The sequence below is a fragment of the Coffea arabica genome, chromosome 6c, assembly GCF_036785885.1.
Source record: "Coffea arabica cultivar ET-39 chromosome 6c, Coffea Arabica ET-39 HiFi, whole genome shotgun sequence".
NCBI lineage: Eukaryota > Viridiplantae > Streptophyta > Magnoliopsida > Gentianales > Rubiaceae > Coffea > Coffea arabica.
In genome coordinates this window covers 54,597,771-54,620,090 of record NC_092320.1, presented here as the reverse complement: position 1 = coordinate 54,620,090, position 22,320 = coordinate 54,597,771, and the positions used below count along the sequence as shown (strand labels likewise).

The window sequence follows — 22,320 nt, the reverse complement described above, 5'->3', positions numbered from 1 at the left end:
CAGAACACTCTAAAAAATAGTCCCTCAACTTTCATGCTGTAAAACTGCTTAAACAAGTCATCGTTCTCATTTATCAGCAAAATACTATTCACTTGAGCACAAGCAGGAGGTTTGGTAGGATGATTCCAACAATTATTCTCCACAGAAAAACAAGCACCACCAATCATCAATCAATTCAATTCTTCCTCCAAGTCTAGATAATTGTCTTGAACATTCGAAAACCTCCGATTAGCAGCTGCCATCTAAGCAAAATATACCATAAAGAAAACTAAGGCCCTGTTTGGCAAGGGAGTTTTTTGTCTAGTTTTTCTCCTACAAGTTTTTTAACAACTTTAACTACAATAATCTCAAAAAAATTTCAAAATTTTTAAAATACACACTTCAAAATACCCAAAAACACACAAAATATTTTCTCTTCTTCCTTTCTTCTTCTTCCTACCCCACCTCAACATACCACCACCTCTGTCGTCGATCGGCACCTCTTCCAGTGTCGGTTCCAATGCTAGCCACCTCTTCTGACATCGGCAGAGGTTTCTTTTTTTTTCTCTTCTCCGTTTCCGTCTCCTCCTTTCCCCTTTCCTCCCCTCTCCCCCTCCCCCAGTCACGCAACAAGATTGCGACTCGGGGAGGGGGAGGGGGCAGGATGGCGGAGGAAGGAGGAGGGAGGAGGGAAGAGAAGTAGCGGGGGAGAGGGTAGGGAAGGAGAGGAAGAGGGAGAAGAGAAGAAAAAACCAAAAAAAAGTTTTACAACTTAAAATTTTTTTTTCAATTTTTACAATAAGTTATAATAAAATTTTAAACAAACACTCAAAAAACTTATTTGTCAAACGAGGCCTAATTCAGAGAAAGTAGCACTTATCAACAAGAGACTAAGCATATAACCAACAAAACCTTACCTCTATTCCAAAGTTAACATCACATACCCAAAGTGCCCTGCACCTATATAAACCCATCAGAAAACCGCTTGCATTGCCAAAGTTTGAAGCAAACAAAACCCTAGTGTATGCATGTGAACCTTAAATACAAACTATTACTACCATGTGACTACACTGCATAAAGCTATACAACAAATCTCAACCCACAAAATTTTGCAGGCAAACCAGAAACAAGTGTTTAGTTAGGAGCTGGTATGCCCAACCAAATTAGTCACGGACAAATTTCTGATATTTAAATTTTTTGAAAAAGAGATATCTATGGTTATGATATAGTTGTAAGCTTTTGTCTTAACTCTTCGTTTTTTATTGACCTCAAAATTTATACCTCAATTTAGTATTTGTTTTACTTAAAATTCTATTTTTTTATATTCTTAGCAATTGTTTGTGACTAAATCAAAAGTAAAAGAGATAGGAGAAAGGTGTGCTGCATTAGTTTTGGATATTCTTAGTAATTGTCTAGCATTTATTCTTAATTTTGCTCTAAACAATTTCCCTGTTCTTACATTTCAAAAAATGTATACTCTACTTTTATAATAATTAATCATACTCAATTAATTTCCGCTATGGATGCTAACTAAAATGAAAAGAGATCTAAATTATAATGGTGATACCGGAGGCGAATCTGTGTTAGAAAACATGCAAAGTCTAGTTAAACTCATTTTTTTGTATTTCATTTACTCATTCCACTAAATTCTCATAATCTTGCTCTCTATTGCATAAATCATCTCAAATTTTGGAATTTAAATATTTATTGTTTTTTATTATGAATAATTAATTAACAATGAGTTCAATCATTTTTTCCTCTTGTATTGATAACTAAACACTCAATTAAATATATCTTTCATAGGGGGTTTGTGATGAAGTTAATATTTTGTAAAATGTAAATATGACAAATACTAAAGTTTCAAATGCTAAAATGATAGTTTGCAATAAAGATTCACAATCTTATTTAATCTAAATATTGCTAATTAAAACTATTTCAAATCTAAAGGATTATAACAATCCAAAGCCATCAACTAATGACAATTTAACTTTTACCGTTAGTCATTATTGATTTCCCGTCAATTATCCCAAATGTGCCTAAAATTTGATAAACCCAATTTTCATTATAAGTGAAGTTTATTCATTTATTTTGTATACTGACAATTCTTTGTTTTTATCATATAAAGTTATGCATACTTATAATATATGGTGTAAAAAAATTATACACCCATTGTACTATTATACAAATTTTGCGCATTCATTTTCAATCGAATACTACTAAAATTTCTTCCCAATCTTCCCATTTCCAAAATTTTTGTTATAACTTCCACATTATACTATAAATATAGCAAAATGGCATATAATTTTTGCATAGATGAGTAGGCACAAATTTTCTACTATCGCGCAATGCACAATAGGAATTTTCTAGTCTATTAAAAAGAGGGCAATCCAAGGCCTACAATTTTCCCATTAATGTTTTAGCCAATGTAAGATCTCTTTCCTAAACCTTTTAAAAAGCAAGAAGGAAAATAATAATAATGATGATGATCATCATCGTCATCATAATAGAAGAGCCAAGAAGATGATGATGATGATGATGATAATGATCATCATCATAATAATAGAAGACCAATAAGAAGAGTAAGAGCCTTTGCTATCTACCTACACCCCGATTTCAACACCACTACCACCTAAATCTTCATCAGCGAAGCACTTGTAAGCTCTCCTTCTGTTCCCTTGATTTTAACTTTAACTTAGCAATTCACCACTGCTTTTTTATTGTATCATTCATGTTTTTCCATCTATTTTTATTTTCTTGCTGAATGTTTCAAGATTTATATGCTATTAGGTCTAGCAATTAACGTATTTGGGTAAAGGAAAAGTAGACTTTTATAAAATGCTTAACTAAAAAAATGAAAAAGAAAGATGGGTTCTTGAAATCCTTCATGTGCGTGTGTAAGAGAGCAAGGCTGGTTGGACATGAGAGAGAAAGGTTGAGAGATTTTTTGGTTTATTTCTCTTTTATTTTTTGCTTTTTCTTTTTAATTTTTCTTGTGATGGAGTAGGAGGACTAGTCCATATCTCTAAGGTGAAAAATATGAAGAGAAATTAAGAATGCATAAAAGAAGGAGGAAAAGGCCTGAAGATTAGCAAATGGAATCAAAGTGAAGGTGCAATCAGAGAAGCACACATTTACTAGGAATTCACATTGTTTGCCTGAGCCATGGACCACTTCAACTGATGATTCTAGATAGCCATATGTTCGAGTTTTATGAGCCAAATTGAAAGTTAGAGCAGTAGTAATATAAGAAGTAGGGCCTCTTTTGTAATGGGCAACTTTTTGATCATTCTAGATTTTGCTTGCGAGAGAATAGGGATATTCCCCCTCTTGCTTTCCCCTTTCCCAAGCTTCATTCATTCCTTCTCCCTTCTTAGCTAAATATATATGTTCTGTTCCTGTACTTGTTACTGAATATTCATCAATGAAAATGGAGGTTACCCTTTTATTTTCTTGTTGACGTTATAATTTGATTGTTCATTATCACTAGCTTTTAAATTTATCTACAATTAGTTTTGTACCATTACAGTGGTATCATAGCTTAGTTACAAGCCATTGGGATGGCTAAATCACAAGATGAAATGTTGAGAAATAGGCAGTGAGGGTAATGGAGCATAGGCAGGAGAATACTGAGAAGGCTTTCAAAAACTTGGATAAAAAAAATGAGAGTATGATATCCCTGATGGCCTAGATGATGGCCAAATTGAATGATAAGGGCAAAATAGTAGAGGGTAAGAGCTCTACAATGGGATCAAAAGATGGGGATTAAAAATAAGAGGTACAAAAGGGTATTCATGGCAAGACAGAATCAAAAGCTGTAACCAAATTACCCAAAATAGAGCTACCAAATTTTGATGGGGAAAACCCAAGGGAATGGATTAGAAAGGTGAACAAGTATTTTAGGATGCATGGAGTGGAAGAGGACATGAAATTAGAAATTGCAGAACTGTACTGCAGGGATAGAACTAATACTTGGTTCCATGGGGTGTTCGGTGGTAGAGTTTCAATCCCATCGAGTGAGCTTTCTACTGCATTGTGTGAAAGATTTAGAGATAGGACCTTAGAAAAGGCTATTAAGGAATTCAACAAACTGCTGCAGATAGGCCCTATAGCAAATTACTTGGAGAAGTTTGTGATGATCAAAGCATTGGTAATTCCCTCTCTTCCTAATTTGACTGATTCATACTACAAAGCATGTTTTCTCAATGGATTGAAAGAGGAGATAGTGAACATGGTTAAGATGGGCAAGCTAGTGAGCTTAGCTGATGCCATAGAGGCAGCTAAATTGTAGGAAAAGAATCTAAAAGCTCTGCAGAAAATACATAAGTCCCCACCTATCTCTTCCTACAGTCAAAAGACCCCATCTAAACCCCAAAATAGCCCCAAGTGGAACTAATCTCGCTCCAAATCCCCATATAAAATTCTCCCAAGGCTCATAAAAATCCCACAAGTAATCAAAACCAATTAAGAAAAATCACCCCTACTTCAAGCATGTTGAATCACATACCCTGGGCCATACTTGCTGACAATCTCACATACACTTCATATTAGTAAATGAAGAAGAAGAAAGAAAGAGAAAGAATCTGATATTTTCCATGATTGTGTGAGTGGTGAATTGATGAATGAACAAATGGAAGTCTCTGTACATGCACTAGCAGGAGGTAGTAATCACAGAACCATCAGGCTAAAAAGGTTAATCAAAGGGAAGATGTTTTTGCGCTGATTGATAGTGGCAACACCTACTGTTTCATGCATGAGTAGGTGGCTAAGAGTCCGAGGTTGAGTACCAATGGCCCAACATTGACTGTTCATGTAGCTAATGGAGAGAAACTACAGTCTAAGAGTTGATTAAACAGGTGTTATGGAAAATGCAAGGATATGAATTCCAGCATCAATTTTATGCCTTGAAATTAGGTGGCTATGATCTGGTGTTAGGAGTAGATTGGTTGGCCAGATATAGCCCACTAGAATTTGACATCAAGAAGCTAAGCATGAAATTTTAGAAAGGGAATCAGTAAGTGGAATTGAATGGAGAGAACAATAAGGTGCAATTGAAACTCATTAGAGGAAGCAAACTGCATAAGTGGGTCAAAAAACAAGCTTATGGGATTGTGACACAAGTGAATGCTATGGATGAAAATAAAAGGGAACAAGAAGCAATACCTCCAAAAATGAAAGAAGCGTTTGGGAATTTGAGGATGTTTTTAAAGAACCACAGGGTTTACTACTTGAGATGAGTCAAGACCATACTATCACCCTTAAAAACGGAGCCAAGACCTTCCAAATAAGGCCTTACAAATTCCCCTATGTGCAGAAATTTGAGATTGAGAGACTGGTACATGAAATGTAGCAAAATGGGATAATCCGGCTTAGCAATAGCCCTTTTGCATCACCTATGTTGTTAGTAAAGAAAAGGATGGCTCTTAGAAGTTCTGTGTGGATTATAGACAGCTAAATGAACTGATAGTAAAGAACAAATGTCCTATGCGTCTTATCAATGAGATTTTGGATGAACTATATGGTTCTAAATATTTCACCAAAATAGACTTGAGGGCTAGTTACTTTCAAATTAGAGTCAAGGTGGAAAATATACCAAAGACTGTATTCAGAACTCACTAAAACCTTAATGAATTTAACGTCATGCCATTTGGGCTAGCCAATGCCCCTTCCATATTCCAAGTTTAATAAATCAGGTGTTTAAAGACTATTTGAGGAAGTATGTACTGGTGTTCTTTGACGATATCTTGGTGTGTAGTCCAACCATGGAGAGTCACTTAAATCATGTCACTAAGGTTCTAAACATCCTAAGACAACACTAGTTATATACAAAAAGGATTAAATACTCATTTGCTCAGCTACAGGTGGAGTACATGGGATATATCATCTTAGCAAAAGGGGTGAAGGCTGATCCTAAGAAGATAGAAATCATGATGAATTGGCCTAGGCTAGAAAATGTGAAGAAGTTGAAAGGGTTCCTTGGTTTAAATGGTTATCACAGAAAATCTGTCAAAGGATATAAGATCATAACCAAACCATTAACTATGCTATTGAATAAAGACAATTTTAGGTGAGGGCTAGATGCTGAGAAAGCATTCCAAAAGTGCAAAAATAGCCATGTAATAGGATAGGGGATGTCCTTAGGTGGGAGCTCACCCAATTTTCACTCAACCTTTTTGTGATAGAAACTGACACCAGTTCTAATAGAATAGGGGATGTCCTTATGTAGAACAAAAGGCCATTGGCTTTTCTTAGTCAGAGTTTGGGCCAAAAAACCTTGGCCAATCTATATATGAGAAGGAATTACTAGCTCTAGCTACAGCTATTACCAAATGGAAATACTACTTAGAAGGCTATCATTTCATTATCAACACTGATCACCTGAGCTTTAAGTATTTAATGGAACAAAGAATAACTACTTTTCTGCAATAAAAATGGCTAACCAGACTTATAGGACTGAGTTATGAGATTCACTACATGAAGGACAAAGAGAATACAATGGCAAATGCATTGTCCAGAAGGAATGGAGATGATATAGAGTGTGCAGTTGTGACAAGTGTGAATCCTAAATGGATGAATGAAGTAGTGGAGAGCTATAAGAGAGATGATTGGGCACAAAACACCATCAAGGAAATAGTGATGGCACCTAGACAAATTCCTAACTACAGCAACCAAAATGGCGTATTGAGATATAGAGCCAATGTGGTCATTGAGAAAGGAGGAGATATAAGGAAAAAAACTCATCCCCACACTGCATGACTCACAACTGGGGGGTCACTGTGGAATCCAAGCCAGCTTCATGATAGCCAAACAGTTGTTTTATGGGTTAGGGATGTATAACGAAATCAAAGCAGTAGTATTGGAATGTGATGTATGTAGAAAATGCAAGGATGAACATGTTGCATACCCTAGACTACTACAACCCCTTCCTATTCCCCAATATCCATGGAGCCATGTTTCTATGGATTTCATTAAGGGTCTACCAAACTTAGAGGGAAAAAATACCATAATAGTGGTGGTGGATAGGTACACCAAATATGCTTATTTCATCAGTTTGTCACAGCCTTTTTGATGCCCCAATAATAGCTAGGGTCTTCATTGACTATGTTACCAAACTGCATGGGATTCCATGAAACATGCTATCAGACAAAGACAGAATCTTTATCAACCAATTCTAGAGTGAGCTACTCACCTTATTGGAGACTAAACTAGATCTCAACACAGCTTATCACCCTCAATCATATGGCCAAACTAAAAGGGTCAACCAAGTTTTGAAAATATATCTCAAGTGTTTTTTCCACTTGGAAGCAATAGTTATCTTTAGTTAAATAGTGGTGTAACACCACTCACCAAGCAGCAATACAGATGACACCTTTCAAAGCTCTATATGGCATGCAACCTCCACAGCTTGCAATGGGTCCATACTTGCAAGTTAGAGTTGCTACTATTAGAGATTATGTGAGGGACAAGTAGAGGATGGATGTCACCTTGAAGTAGAACTTGAAACAAGCTCAAGAATGGATGAAAAATATGTTGATGAGAAAAGAAGTGAGTGGGAGTTTGAAGTGGGCAATTAGGTGTATCTAATGTTGCAACCTTATAGACAAAGTTCAGTAGCCAAAAGAAACAACACCAAATTGTCTACCAAATACTATGGGTCATATGTGGTGGGGGAAAAAATTAGGAAGGTCGTTCACAAGTTGAGGCTGCCAACAACCTCTAAATACATCCAGTTTTTCATGTCTCACTAATGAAGAAGAAGATAGGAGATAAGGTTACTCCCGTCCTCCAACTACTTGATGTGGACGAGAAAGGCATTTGAGGGTGGAACCAGTGGCTGTACTAGACAGAAGGATACTCAAGAGGAGGAATATTGCTGCAGTTTAGTGGTTGATTCATTGGTGGGGCATTGATCCTACAAAACCCACTTGGAAGAATGGAGAAGAGATTGAAAAACAATTCCCTCAATTTCAATCTTGAGGACAATATTTCCTAAAAGGGAAGGCACTGTGATAGAGTAGGAGGGCTAATCCATAGCTCTGAGGTGACAATTAGGAAGAGAAATGAAGAAGGCGTGAAAGATGGAGGAGAAGGTGTGAAGATTAGCAACGGAGTCAGAATGAAGACGCGATTAGAGAAACACGCCTTTACTGGGAATTCACATTGTTCTCCTAAGCCATGGACCACTTCAGCTAATGAGTCTAGATAGTCATGTGTTCAAGTTTTATTAGCCAAATTGAAAGTTAGTTAGAGTAATAGTAATATAAGAAATAGAGCCTCTTTTGTTATAGGCAACTTTTTGATCATTTTCCAGATTTTGCTTGTGAGAGAATAGGAGATTACCCCTGTTGTTTTCCCCTTCCCCAAGCTTCCTTTATTTCTTTTCCCTTCTTAGCTAAATTCATATTTTCTACTCCTATAAGTGTTACTAAATATTCGTCAATGGAAATGGAGATACCCTTTTATTTTCTAATTGAAGTTACAATTTGATTGTTCATTATTACCAACTTTTAAATTTATCTACAAATGGTTCTGTACCATTACATTTTTTAGATTGTAATGTTTGCCCGCTGTGTATGCGTGTTTGGAAAAGAATAGAGGTGGTAGTTCAATGCCGTAGCTAACTAGTAATGGTTACCAGTGAAAAAATACAGACTCAACATTCTATTGGAATGGAGAACAAGACACGTTTTAGAGATTGAAACTTTAGTCTCTAAACTTTGCATTGTCTTCAATTTCAATTCTTCATTTTCTAAGGTTCACCATTTGATCCCATAGCCTTGTTTAAGAAGTTTTCAATTAGTCCTTAAAGACAAATTTTTGTGGAAGTTGCAATTTCATTCGCTGAAATGTTTTTTGGTTGTAATTAACCCCAGCCTTTCTATTAAATAATTTTTTATTGGATGTTTCCAAGTAGGTCATTGTATTAGATTAGTCAATAATTAGTTGAAGTAGCCTTCATTTTGCCAAATTAAAATCTTGATTAGAGAAAGTATAGTTGAAAATGCACCAACAAAGTCTAATATTGTGATGGTATAAGTATAGCAGACAAATGTCTATAGACTGGAAATTCTTATGGTCAATACGAGAACAATTAGCGCCAAATGTTAACCCGATGGAAAACATGTGATGACCCCACATCTTCCTAGGGCGTACCCAAGGGTTTGGCGAACCGTCTGCCCAACTTTCGCCAGGACTCACTCACGCCGTCACGAAATTTACAAAATAACAATCTCAACAATAAGAGCAACATCAATTACAACCCTAGACATATACAATCGTGAACATCAAATGCCCATACAATCTCTAAATACAACCGAGGAGTTAAACTTACAAAATAAAACCAAACAAGCTCACTAGAGAGTTAAGGAGTGCCTACGTGAGCAACTAACAAAACTTAGACAAAGTTTATGTCTTCTCCAATTCCCACTCTCACGTTCTAGCCCCAATAAGAAAAACAAATTTATGGAATGAGATAGAAGCCCAATAAGATTCCAAGAAAACATGCAAGTTAACTATTATGCATGATATAATATACAGCAAAACAGGTGACCAGATAGATCATGCAATAATATACAGTAAAGAGTAAATTCTTATCAAAGGATATAGTCTGCTCTCAAGAGCAGGTATCACGGCAGCTTGTCCAGAGTCTATTAACTCTGTGTCAAACATGGAATTATAATGTCCGTAGATCACCACTAAACGTCAATTTCCGTCCACCAATCATCCCCCTACCAGACCCAAACACCAATCAAGTACCCAAGGTTCGCTAATCTCCTCGACCAAATCCTTGCCGGTTCGATTCGACCAACTAGTCATGGGTTGGGTTTATAGTCCTAAATATTCAAGTATTCATGATATGGGCCCCAAGTATTCAAATATTTATGATTTGAGCCCCAAGTATTCAAGTATTTACGAGTGGAGTCGTTGGCTGTGACCCAACGCTCACGCAAGTAAAGATTAGAGACGTTAGCTGTTACCTAACATTCCATATTCAAGTATGTCACGAGTAAACAGGTTATGAATTTCATCATTTACCCAAGGTTACCTAACTTACCCGCCCGCTCTAAAGTTGGTCTCAAGTAAGAAGTCTAACGAGGGCTCAGTTCAGCCGTTATTGACCTATATTCACGCATACATAAGAGTAACCCAAATTCCCATTTACCCGACGTCTCAGATAAGGGTTCAAAGACCCAGTTCAGCTGCTGCAAGAAAATATACAGCCGGTCTACAATCATGCATATGTACATGCAAGTCCGCACGCAAGATCAAGTATTTCAAATCAAGATACAGGTCACTTGTAAATCAAATTGCTTGTATATGCATGAACAAGATATCAAAAGGTTAGTCCAGTTATGTCAAATGCGATAAAATACACACTCGCCTAAGAAATGACAAATCAAGTGCCTAGCAATTTTAGCAACAAGTAGTTGAAACACCCACTGAGTCAAAGCAGAGGAACGTTAAACATTTGTTTCCGAGTTATGCTCATGTTCACTGCCAAACCCTAAGAGCAACTAGGACAAAAATATTATTGTCCAACCATCCAAAGTTTAGGTGAACTAAGTTCACATTTTAGAGTCAACTATGAGTCATACACTTATCCAATTTAGCCTCCTAAATTCACAAGGGTTCAAAGACAAATTTGAAGGTGCAAATCAAGGAAAAATCCAAATAAATATTAGGGCAATGATTCAACTATGGTTTTGAAGTAAAAGGAAAGAATTTGGACCCAAGAAACATGAATAACCAAAGAGTTCCACATTACATTCTATTGCTGAAAATTTCCAGCAACCATACGGTCCTCCAAATAAGAAGTCAAGCCACAAAAGTCAAGATTTTCACCATAAAAACTCACATGCCTACTAAGATTGAAGTGTTTTAAGATATATGGAGTCAAGATATGTAAATTTACAGCCAAAGTTTTAGATGTAAAGTTGGAAACATCTCAGCTCCCACGAGTTCCAATAAAAAAAATTCCAGCAAGCATCATTCCTTTGAAAAATCATAACTTGATTTATAAGTGTCAAAAAAGCATACAACTTGCCCCATTAAAATCTAGACTTGAAGCACTAATAATCTTTAAAAGATAGAAGATATCTCAAAGAGATTCAGTTCATAAAATGGTCCAAATTGAGCCACAAGCTACTGCAATATTCCAGTTTTTACTTGTGCAAAACAGAATTTTTAGTCAACTTTATCGATTTTCTGGTGTGTATATAAAATGAACCACAACTCATATTTTATACCAGTAGAAAGTTCTATGAGTCTGGTTTCAAACGCAATAAACGGAACTCAATTTTGACTTTTTTATACAAAATTATAGCAAATTTTTCAAAACTGCGCAGAGCTTCCTAAGAAATTTTCATATTGCTGATAATGGTGAGAAAATGCTACTTTCACTAACAAAACCTCACTCTCTTGACTCAAGTTCAATATACACTTATAGTATAAAGTCTCATAGGGTGTTTTGAGTAAAATTGAACTTAAAATCATCATGAAATTTTAGAAATCAAGGCTAAACATCCAGCCCCTGTTTTCGGCCAGCAAGCACATGGTTTCTCAATTGTTTTTCCAATCATTCCTTCAACCAATTTTTCAAGTTTAACCAAACCTACCAAGTAAATCCATAAGGTGTTATCACCTACATAACAAGAGATATCTATAGCTAAAATTTCAACAAGAAAACCACCATACTTGCATATAATATCCAAACCCTAAGAACTCAAACATCAAGTTCATGAATCATCAACTTGGAAAACTCTCAAGATTCACCACAAGATTCTCTTATCTTAAACATAAGACAAAGAAAGAAGGAAAAACTAGCATTTTGTTACCTCTTTTGCCTCCAAAACAAGATGCAAACCAACCAAGTCTTCTACCCTTCCAAACTTATACCAAGATTGTTGCCCACTCCAAGATATCTCCTTCCTTTCCCCCACAAAACTAAGAAAGATGGAAGCTAGTTTGGATGAAGTTTTCTTCCCCTTTTCCTCCTCAATTTCGGCCCCCCTCTCTCTCTCCCTTGTGTGTTTTTGTTTTCTTTTTTGCAAGACAAGAAATAGAAATGATAAGGTCAACTTAGCCCTTGAAGTCTTTAACTAATAACTCTTGGTTCCAATGATGACACTTGTCAAGTTTTCCCTTAATGTCTATCTTCATTTAGCTTAATTCTCTTCAATTACACTAAACTCCTTTTCTCCCACTAAATTCCTCACACACCCCACTAAAAATCGCTACAACCTCGCTAATACTGTGAAACTTAACATGTACCAAAGTATAAAAGATAAACTCTTAACACAATCGTTAAGTATTCAAGAAAATAGGGCAAGTGAATGAAACCAAAAGAAAGTATAAATTAACTTATTCCGAAATAAGGGAAATTATAAGAAAAATATAAAAACAAATTTTCGAATCTTCACAAAACATACCCAAGTTCATATGTACCCAGAAATCATAAAAATCAAAATTACTTACTAATAGATTAAAACTTTAAAGGCACATCGAAATTTGGAGTGGATTTGGTCATATGACTTTATTCATTAATATTCCTACTAAAAGTCAATGGTTTGAATATCGGATCTGACCAGCTGGTTCAACCAGTTAAATTGCAAACATGCCATACCTCCTATCTAATTTAATAAAAAATTCTAAGAATCAATTGAACTGATTAAATCCGGTCAAGAACCAGTTAAATCGATAAAAACTAGTAAAAATCGGGAGGTTCAATCGGTTTTTATTAAGTTTTTATTTTCAAAAATAAATATTTTAGTTTTATCCAAAATTTTTAGTACTAAAATAAATTAAAAAATATTAAACTTTTGAACGAGAGTTAAATCGGCCGAACTGCAAATGAAAAGGTTTTTGATTTACTCTCCCGTTCGAGTTACAAAACACTGCTAAAAGTGATGTTTGAGCTACTGAAAGTTATTTGGATGATTTATTTGAGATCATTACTGTAATACTTTTTGTGATGTGATGTATATGAGATAAAAAGATGGTTGAGAAGATAAAAAGGTGATTGAAATTTGTAAAGCAAATTATTTTATTTCAAATCTTTTCAATGCAAACACACCAGCTTTTTTTTTTTTTTTTTTGGTGGTGAGAGAGTCGACAGAAAGTATAGGGTGGAGAGCTGCTCCCATACAAATCAGCTGCCAAGTTACAAGAACTGAATGTGCGTTTCAAAGCCAAAGCCAGACCCATCCACTCCTCAATCCAAAATTGTTTGGCAGATACCAAACACCCAGCTAACCAAAAGTCAAGTTGATTCCATCCCCACTCCTCCCCAATCTACACCCAGTATTCAAGGTATTTTTTGGTCTTTATATTCTGGTTTACCTGTATGTAGGGCTAAATTTTTTTCATTTTATTTACTACTGTCTTTCAAACAAATGATATGAATCCAACTATTCCACGCTTCTTTTACAGTTTTAATTTGAAATGAATCCAATGATTCCGGGTCCATTCAACCCTACGGCGCCTCCGAATTGGGCTCCAGTGCTGCCGCCGTTTCCACCACCATCCAGTGCCTTCTGGAAAAGCAGTAACGTCCGTGATTGCCTCAAAGATTTGCATGACACTGTTAATCTAGCTAAAGCATTGTAAGTAATCCTTGCTTTAAAGCCCTAGACTTGGGAAAAATAATGATTGACATATTATTGATCTAAAATTTTGATTGGTGAGCAGGGGAAAGGAGTTAGAGATGTTGATTATGATGAAAAATGAGGAAGAATCTAGTGAGGGTGATAGTTCAATTGACAGGTTTCATAAGTTGATGGAGGAGAATAGGTTTGATTTAGATTCTCAAGAAATGATAGCATTGGAAGCTGCTAATGCTTTAACATCAAGATTGAGAGTTCAGCTTGAACCATTTAGAGTTGTAGCTGATGTGAAAGCTCCGTGGGAGGAAAAATCTGCTGCGGTAAAACTGTCAGATAAATTGCGCAAGTATAAGAGGAATAAGCGTTGGCGGAAAAGAAAGAGGATGCAGGTTGCTGAGAACCTGGCAAAGGTGGTTATGGTTTATGACGAGTGCCTGCATTATTGTTGATTGTGCCATGACTTTGTCATTGAGTAGGAAGCCAAATATCTTATATCACCAGTACTTTTTTGATTATATTTTTATTTTTGTTGGTGCATTTCTCTTTTTATGAGTTCAGGAGCGTGAGCAATTTGACCGGATTGACAAAGAAGCTGATGAGTGGAGGGCTGGAGAGATTGCAAAGGAAATTGCTAAGCGTAAGGTACCGATGTTGCAGGACATAATTTTTCTTATGCAACTTGGGTGTTTTCCTATTTGTAATTTTTGTTGTTTTTTCTTGGTCTTTCAAATTATCGGCTGCCTTAAATCTCCTCTTGGATAACAGTAGTAAGGCGGTAAAAAACCTGAAGCAGTTGAAAAAGCCTGAGCCAATGTAGTTCATCCTTGTATATTGACTCTTCAGGTCATAAGATGCTTTTTTTTTTCAAACTTTTAGCATTTTCTTTGGGCGTTGTGGAATATCCTTGTTGTACCTGGATCTTTATGACGCAACCTTAATGCGCATTTGGAATAATTCAATGGCTGAATATAAACTTTCAGACAAACCTTTTCTATCAGCCTTCTCCTGGGACCAATGAAACAATATGAACAATTTGAGGCACAAAATATCAATAATCTCGTTCCATCAATGATATTTGTGTATCTCTTAACACACTAAATTCCTTTATATATTGAAGTTGATTTTCTTACAACTTTGAGTTGTTGGTCACTTATTTAGTGTATGGCTTTTACCATGGTATTACTCGATGGATGGCTATGATACAAGCCGCATTTTTTTTAATATAATTCAATTTTTGGCAGAAAGCAAGCACCATTCAATTCAAGACTAATTTCTTTCTCCTTTTTTGTATAATTAATATTGCCTTGTCTTGGCTTGATTGTGTTGTAAAAGTGGATGAAGTTGTAGCTTCTATAGAGTTGTTTTCGTACTGTTACATCTTTAAATGTGTTCTTGCTAACAGATGGGTATTGAATTCAGGTAGAAAAGCTGAAGGAAATTGCAAAACTTAAGGCAAAAGAGGAGAAGAAAACATTAGAGTCTGAGGTAAGCATTCGCTTATTGACATGCTTCAAATTGCAAAATTCCACCTTGACTGATGACATGTCCTCTGGCTTTTTGGTTAAAATTAAAGGAGTGTCTAAGGGTGCATTTGATAAAACTCAAATCTGAAGACTAACATCTAAATCCGTTAAGTTATTGAATTGTCAAGTACTAAATCTGATACATTTGAGTATATATCAAATTAAGTGATAAGTGAACAGCTTATCACTTATTTTTGGAGCAAGTTTTGCCTAGAAAACTCAATGCTATTTAATTAATTGAGATGTTCTATTTTTTGTTATCAAACGCGTCTGAACATATTAAGATCTGAACCTATTAAGTTTAAGTGCTGAATTGGGTTATTGGGTTATCAAATAGGGGCTAATATATCTAGTATATAAACCTTATTTTTTCAGGAAATATCTTCTATAAACATCTTCTCTTTTACTCAAATGTTAGCAATCCATTCTCTAAATTATTTAGATTTAGTCCATTCTATTCTCTAAATTATTAATTCAGTCCATTTCTGTATTTAATTGTAAATATCTTGGCTACTGTTCTCAAGAGTCAAGTGTACATTAATTTGCTTATCATTTGGTCTATATTTTCCTTTTTGACAAAAGCAATGCTTGCAATTGTTCCTACAATTGCATTACAGGTTGAAGGTGAAGATCAATAGAACATTGGCTAGTCATTTGCTTAAATCCATATGCTTGTGTTCATTTTCAGGCTTGAGAACATTTGGCTCCATATTTTAGCCCTGCTGCGGCTGCAACTGCTACTGAAACAATAATTTTCTTTTTCCTGTCTCTTGGTTGAATAAACAGATCTTGCTTATGAAGCTATGTTGTTTAGCACAAGAACATTTCATCAATAAGAATTAGGAAGGACACTGGATTCAGTTTTACTATTGGAGTATAATTAGGGAGTGGAGGAAGAAAATGTCAAAGCTCGTAGTTGTTAGTCATGTGTACCCCTGGTAGTGTACAGCCATACAGGATGAGGATGTTTGGTTTGCATGGCTTTTAACTTTTCTCCTTGCTCATTGTCTTGTTTCTCTTATTACCTCTGCCCTTGCTCCAAGATCTTCAGCTCACAAGTTTCAAATTTCAGCTTGAGCTGATGCTGATCGTGGAGAAGCTGCAAGAGTTGCGGTCCCTTAGGATTCAAAAACTGAAAAAACAAGGTGATGTCTCAGTGATTCTTGACTTTGGTACTGTTATGTGGTAATGACAATTTCATTTACAAAAGTAGATAGCATTTTCCTCTTTTGTTCTACATACATTTGGAGGTAGGTGCAATAGAGGGAAAGGAGTCGAACAATTTCTATGCAGAAAATGTGCCGAAGTTTCATTATCTGACTATCTAATGAACATTTCTTAATGATATAGAGTGTGCAGCACATGCTAAAACCATTGTTTTACTCTCAGTCTTCTTAACACATTCTGATTGCATATTTTTTCTGGGTTATGCTGCTGAGACAAGTAATAATCTGTCTCGGCTCGAAGGTTTTGCAATATTCTCTTTTAAAGGTTTTGAAATGCTCAGATAATGAATTATCTCGTTACTGATGTAAGAAATTTCCATGTTCTCTGTTGTGCAGGTCATTTTCTCCCCGAAGAGGATGACAAGTTTCTTGAAAGAGTTAGAGCTGCTGTTGAGGAAGAGGAACGACAAGCTATGGCTGCAGCAGATACGGAAGCTGCAAAAGATGCTATTGCAACTGCCGAGGAATCTAGAATTCAAAATCGTGGACCTGACTCGGAAAAACCAAGCAAAAACAACAAAACTGTAGACATGATGCTGGAAAGTGAAGATAGAAGAGATTCAACTGTAGTCACTGGCAATGCCTCCAGACCAAGAGGAACAGAAGGACAAAGTTCGACTGTTGCATATGATTCTATGGCAAACTTGCCAATGGAATTTTATCACTACTATTACGGCAGCAAAACTGATATGGGCACCCTCATTGAAGTAATTTTCATTTTCCTTTCCCTTTACCTCACAGCATTCTTGTTGGATATCTTATATGTTAAGAGATAGTCTCTGGCCTGTAATGAGTGATCTGAGCACTAGTTAGGCAAATTTTTTCAACTAGACTTTTTGAAACCTGTTATTGAGCATAATGTCATCCTTGAATACATTTCTATTAGCATAAGTATGTTTGAACATAGATAAGGATAACTACACATAAACTTTCCTAGTTTTATAATTGCTAAAATCTCTTGAATATCCATGATGGAAAAGGCCGCTAGGCTTATTATTAAATACAATTTGAAAGATTCATCAATATGATTTGCTGACTAGTTGTTTCATCCCATGTAGGTTAGGAGAACATGGGATGCATACATCAGACCTGGTGGAAGGTAAGTGCGATGATTCTCTGAAACAACTGTGAATTGTCAGCTGCCTTGGTTTTTGAAATTGGGGCAGGTGGTGGCGGGGTTTCAGAATTCCGTGTATTCGGGAAGGGATTTGGGCAGGAGGGGTGTCTACTAACACACAAGTAGATTTTGTCTGGGGGGTCTATTCACTACTTTTGTGCATTTGGTGTGATGGAGGAGGATGGGTTATTGGGGTTCGTGGTTTGGTTGTGGATGGATTTCCTCCAACACTTAATCATTTACTGGGAGGAAAAGCGGCACACAAAGACTTTGTATTACCTTTGGTGCCATGATTTTTTTTTTTTTTTTGGGCTCATGGTTTTTGGTTTTTGAGCAGAAAGTTTGATATGCTTTTGTCTTTGTTTAGAACCTGAAAGCTCATCTTATGTGTCTTTTGGAAAACTTCAATGCAGCCGAATACCAGGGCACTGGGTTCAGCCGCCTCCCCCATCAGATGAAACATGGGCATCCTACCTGGTGAAACCTAAATGACGTGAGCTAGAAGACTCAAATGAATAGCTTGTGCAACATTTTTATGTGCATTATCAATAGATGATATATTGTTTCTGTATAAAGGAACGTCTGTTTCTCTAATTTTCGTTTGTGTTTTAGTTGCAAGTTCAAACTGTTGCGAGTCAATATGCAGCACTTTTAGTTAGGCGATGGATAACCAGTGCTAAAGATTCGATGCAGAATTTTAACTGATTGGGGCAAATTTGTTGTAGCGTGTGAACCTCAGTGATCAACATGACTTCATATCTTCAAACTCTTGCGAATTTGTTTTATATCATCAGATTAATTCTTCCTTTTCAAAATTTACCATTCCACTCACATGGCAGTCTCAATGTGAGAAACTGTCCCAATATACACTGGCACAATTTGCATTTGCTTTGCCAATAGAACAGGAACTCTCTTAAATAAACACTAGCTTGAGAAGCTTTTTAAGCAACAGGCATTAAAATTTGCAATTTACATATTTTGAACAGTGTTGTAGATATTGATTCCAGGAATGTTTCTTCGTGCATGCAGCTTACAATTTTGCATGCTAGGTACTGAGTAACTTGCTTATAGTGTTAGATTAATTTTGTGACCAATTATGCCATCGTTCTTTTTTCTTACCACTATTTAACCTTATTCTGAAATTGGGGGCAGAATTAGAGAACTTCTTTTTTATCTTGTGGGGATATATAGACATGTTGCTATCATAATTTGGAATTTCTTGTTTTATATTATGATAAAATAAGATGGCTTGACATAATTCAGTGGCTTAAAGAAGTTTTCTTTTATACTCTTAATGCAGATTGATCAGTTTCAAGCAGAAATTAAAGCTTTGTCCAATGATTATGCTGCATTGCTGAGAGATTTTTTTTCTCTCTCCTCTCTCTTTATACAATTTATTCTTTACTCTTAAACCTTCTATCTTGTACCCTCAGTGAATCTTTCCCTTTCCCTTGCCCTTGACAACCCCACTCCCCAACTTCTTCACAGACTTGGGGGAAAAACTGGAATTAAAATGTTGATTGGTGCATAGTTAAGGGGTTTATGGCAACCTCATTTACAGTCATGCTCTGCGATTTTAATGTCCAATTGTTAGAATGTTTAAGGAAGCAAATTTTGTTCAATTGTTGAATCTTCTTGTTCTGATAATTGGCCATTTTGGATGGTAGGCTCTATATTAACATGAGAGTCCTATTGAGAATTTGACTTTGTATTGAAACTGAAGGTTCAATTCAAGAATTTTCCGATGACCATGCTGTAGTATTTTCCTTAATCTGATTTATTCAAAGTTCTGTTTCTTTTGCAAAACAGTTTGATAATTTACAATTTCCTTGGCTTTGCTCTCTCTCTTGTTTTTCAGTTTCTTTAACTTTTTCTTTAGTCCTGGGTTCCCTGTGTTTGAAACTTTTTAAATATTCATGCCCATGTCAAGGGAAACTTTTAGGCTGCTTCCTACCCGAGCTAGATGGCGCCTTTCTTATTTGGAGTTAGTCACTGTTATGTCATTAAGTTAATATTGATATTCTGTGGTTAGATACTTCACGGTCTTAATAGGTTGAGGCTATGGTGATTGGCTTTTTCCAGTATGGGTTTGTAAGTTATGTTACCTTGTTTCCTAGTATCATGGTTTTGGAGGGTGGATATACACGCACTTTTCAGTTGGTTACATCTAAAAGATTTCATTTGACAGGATAGAATTATGAGGCTTAATGAAGATATGGAATACTGAAGCAAAATCTCTGTGCAACAATGCTGCTGTAAATGCATCTAGAAGCACAAAGGTGAGTGTTGATATCCAGAGGGAATATATAGCAGGGAACAATTGAATGAGTACAATTTTGGAAACCTGAAAACTTGTGAAATTTATGTAAGTGATTTTTTTTTTAATCTTTCTTGGTCATATGGGAACTGAGTGTTGCTAATGGAATTAGTACGACTTATTGTCACCATTAATAACACGAATGATGTCAGTTCATCCAGTTATGGTGGCTGCCAGGGTACTGTTTGAAATCCAGTAATCCTTTTGGTTGACAGTATTGCAGAGGTAGGTATTAAGCATTTATAATAATTTTCATGACAGATTACCTGGAATATATGAATTTTTCCTTTATTTTTTGAGCTGATGCACGTGAAACTGTAACTGGTGGTCCTCCCATGCCTACAATGATGGAGTTCATATTGTTTCATTATCTTTAGAAGTTGCAAACACCTTCTGTATGTGTGTCTTCTTGTTAACTGTTAATTAGTGGACATGACTGCATTGAATCAGTAGACTCTTTGTGCCAGTTTCTTATTTATTCCTTTTTTTGTTATATACCTATTATCCTTGTTTTGTTTTATGCTTAAAAATGTTGTCAAGAGGAACTTCTTACCTGCCTTTTGTTGTGACTGATGTTATGTTCAACTGTTCGAGGAACTAGCAGTCACCAACCACCAAAGTAAGTCATGGTGAAAAATCATGCAACTGGAAGCATATTGCAGAATGGTCGTATCCTAAACAAGATGGACAAAAAAATGGAATTGGATGCCCTGATTAAGTATTAGCCATACCATCTAATTCACAGACGCAATTTTACAACTTTGACAATTTATTGTTACTTGACTCTCCTTGCAATTCTTTTTGGCTTGCTAAGAGGAATAATAATTGAACCTGTCGTGAATACGTACAGGAGCTGAGGTGTGGGGAAAGTTTGTCAACTTGCCATCTATTTGTCTGTAGAACTAATTGTCCTTTCTTACATTATTCTAATATCACTGTTCAGATATTTAGCTTCCCATTTCTGCCCTTCATTATCTGTTGGTAATGAATAAACTGGATAATAGATGTATACATGCTTCTAGGAGCTCAACATGCTTCTAGCGTTTGACAGCATTTCTGTTGGAATTAAAGCATAAAATTGATACCAAGACTTGTATTGAGGGCTGAAAAAAAACTCAAGTTGCATTAATCAACTCTCATTTTATAAAGAGTACAAGAGGAAACTCAACATAATTCTCTCATAAAGATTCTCAACAACAATACTTGGAATTCAAAACAACTTGAACTAGTCAAAAGACTGAATTTTGGAACCAATTCCGGCTAATTTTACTTCTTGTAGAGCTTAAAATTTGCAGTACAATTGCATTGCTCAACACTCCTCCTTGCTGCCTTTACTACTGATTTTGAGCCAAACTCCAAAACTAGCAATGACTTTGATGCATCCAAATAAAAACATCTTTGCAATTTCAAAGTTGAATTCCCTTACAAACATATGAAATTGAAGTGTAACTTGCAGCACGCAAAATGATTATTGTGAGAAATGTGAAACAATCTATATGTTACTTCTATTGCAGATTTTTAGCTCTAGAATAAGTCAAGTTACTTGTTAAAAGTAATTCCGGATATTTTGCTTTTGTTCAGTTTAAGTTTTTTAAGAATTATGTTGAGTTTGGTGTTGTACTCTGTACCGAAGGAGAGCTACTTAATGAGAAACTTGAGCCTTTTTTCAGCTCAAAACAACTCTTGGTATCAATTTTATGATTTAATTACAACAATTTCAAGCAAGTCGTCAGTTAGAAGTAAAGGACTTGCAGATGGAACTGGACAGAGAATGTAGCAAGTTGGAAAATATAAAACTAAGATTAGAAGGTATTGCCAGATTTTGAGCAAATATGGCTATGGTACTCTTACCAATTTATATATTTTTTGTTGTTGGAATGTTCTTGCATGCAAATACTTCATGTTGCTAAGCAACACATTAGTAAAGTTATTTATGAAGGCTGATGTGCTGCAAAGTTCTTTAGGAAGGCTTGTGCAGCTGTCTCTCTCTCTCTCTCTCTCTCTCTCTCTCTCTCTCTCTCTCTGAGACTAAGTATTCTATCTACTCAGAAGTCTCTCTCTCCCTCTGAGAAGAAATCTTCTATCTAATCGGAAGTGCAAAGGAAAGTAAGACTGTACTTAGGTGACAAGCAACTCTTGGACCTGCAGTTTCATTTTCCATTTTCTAGTCTCTTTCTTCTGGAAGATAGCAACATCACTAAGGATATACTTGTTTTTTTAGTTTGTGATATTTAATCTCTGTTTCTTTTACGGTTGCCCTCAGAGATGAAAAAGTTTGTGATAAGTTGAGCCAAAAGATATATGAAGATAGAAGACTACAGATGTTGTACAGGAGACAATGATGAAACTGATAACATGGTGGAGACTTTGGAAAGAGCAATTTTCCGAAGGCATTGATGGTGAGATGGACTGAGAATTGAACTAGGACCTCGCAATTAATTGGTTGATGTCTCTATTAGTTAAATTGTATCTTGGGACATTTTGGATTATATATATATATATATATATATATATATATATATATATATATATATATATATATATTAATATCTCTTATGTA

At 35.7% G+C, this 22,320-nt stretch overlaps 2 protein-coding genes across 2 annotated transcripts; both read left to right on the top strand.

Moving 5' to 3' along the window:
- Positions 1-3,880: 3,880 nt before the first annotated feature.
- On the top strand, positions 3,881-4,267 carry LOC140008801 (uncharacterized). The gene has a single exon (XM_072053682.1). The coding sequence runs from the start codon at positions 3,881-3,883 to the stop codon at positions 4,265-4,267; it is 387 nt and encodes a 128-aa protein (XP_071909783.1).
- Positions 4,268-13,091: 8,824 nt separating this feature from the next.
- On the top strand, positions 13,092-22,056 carry LOC113692594 (U11/U12 small nuclear ribonucleoprotein 59 kDa protein-like). The gene is made up of 9 exons (XM_072053913.1): positions 13,092-13,284; positions 13,405-13,577; positions 13,663-13,987; positions 14,136-14,219; positions 14,997-15,062; positions 16,173-16,245; positions 16,663-17,033; positions 17,385-17,425; positions 17,857-22,056. Exons 2-9 carry the CDS (start codon positions 13,417-13,419, stop codon positions 17,933-17,935), a joined length of 1,200 nt encoding a protein of 399 aa, XP_071910014.1. The 5' UTR covers positions 13,092-13,284; positions 13,405-13,416; the 3' UTR covers positions 17,936-22,056.
- The last annotated feature ends 264 nt before the right edge of the window (positions 22,057-22,320 follow it).

Bases quoted from the DNA above. Each gene is read 5' to 3' on its own strand.
- LOC140008801 (XM_072053682.1), top strand. From the start codon at position 3,881: ATGCATGGAGTGGAAGAGGACATGAAATTAGAAATTGCAGAACTGTAC.
- LOC113692594 (XM_072053913.1), top strand. From the start codon at position 13,417: ATGAATCCAATGATTCCGGGTCCATTCAACCCTACGGCGCCTCCGAAT. The intron at 14,220-14,996 runs GTACCGATGTTG...TATTGAATTCAG, and splicing joins AGGAAATTGCTAAGCGTAAG to GTAGAAAAGCTGAAGGAAAT. The intron at 17,034-17,384 runs GTAATTTTCATT...CATCCCATGTAG, and splicing joins ATATGGGCACCCTCATTGAA to GTTAGGAGAACATGGGATGC.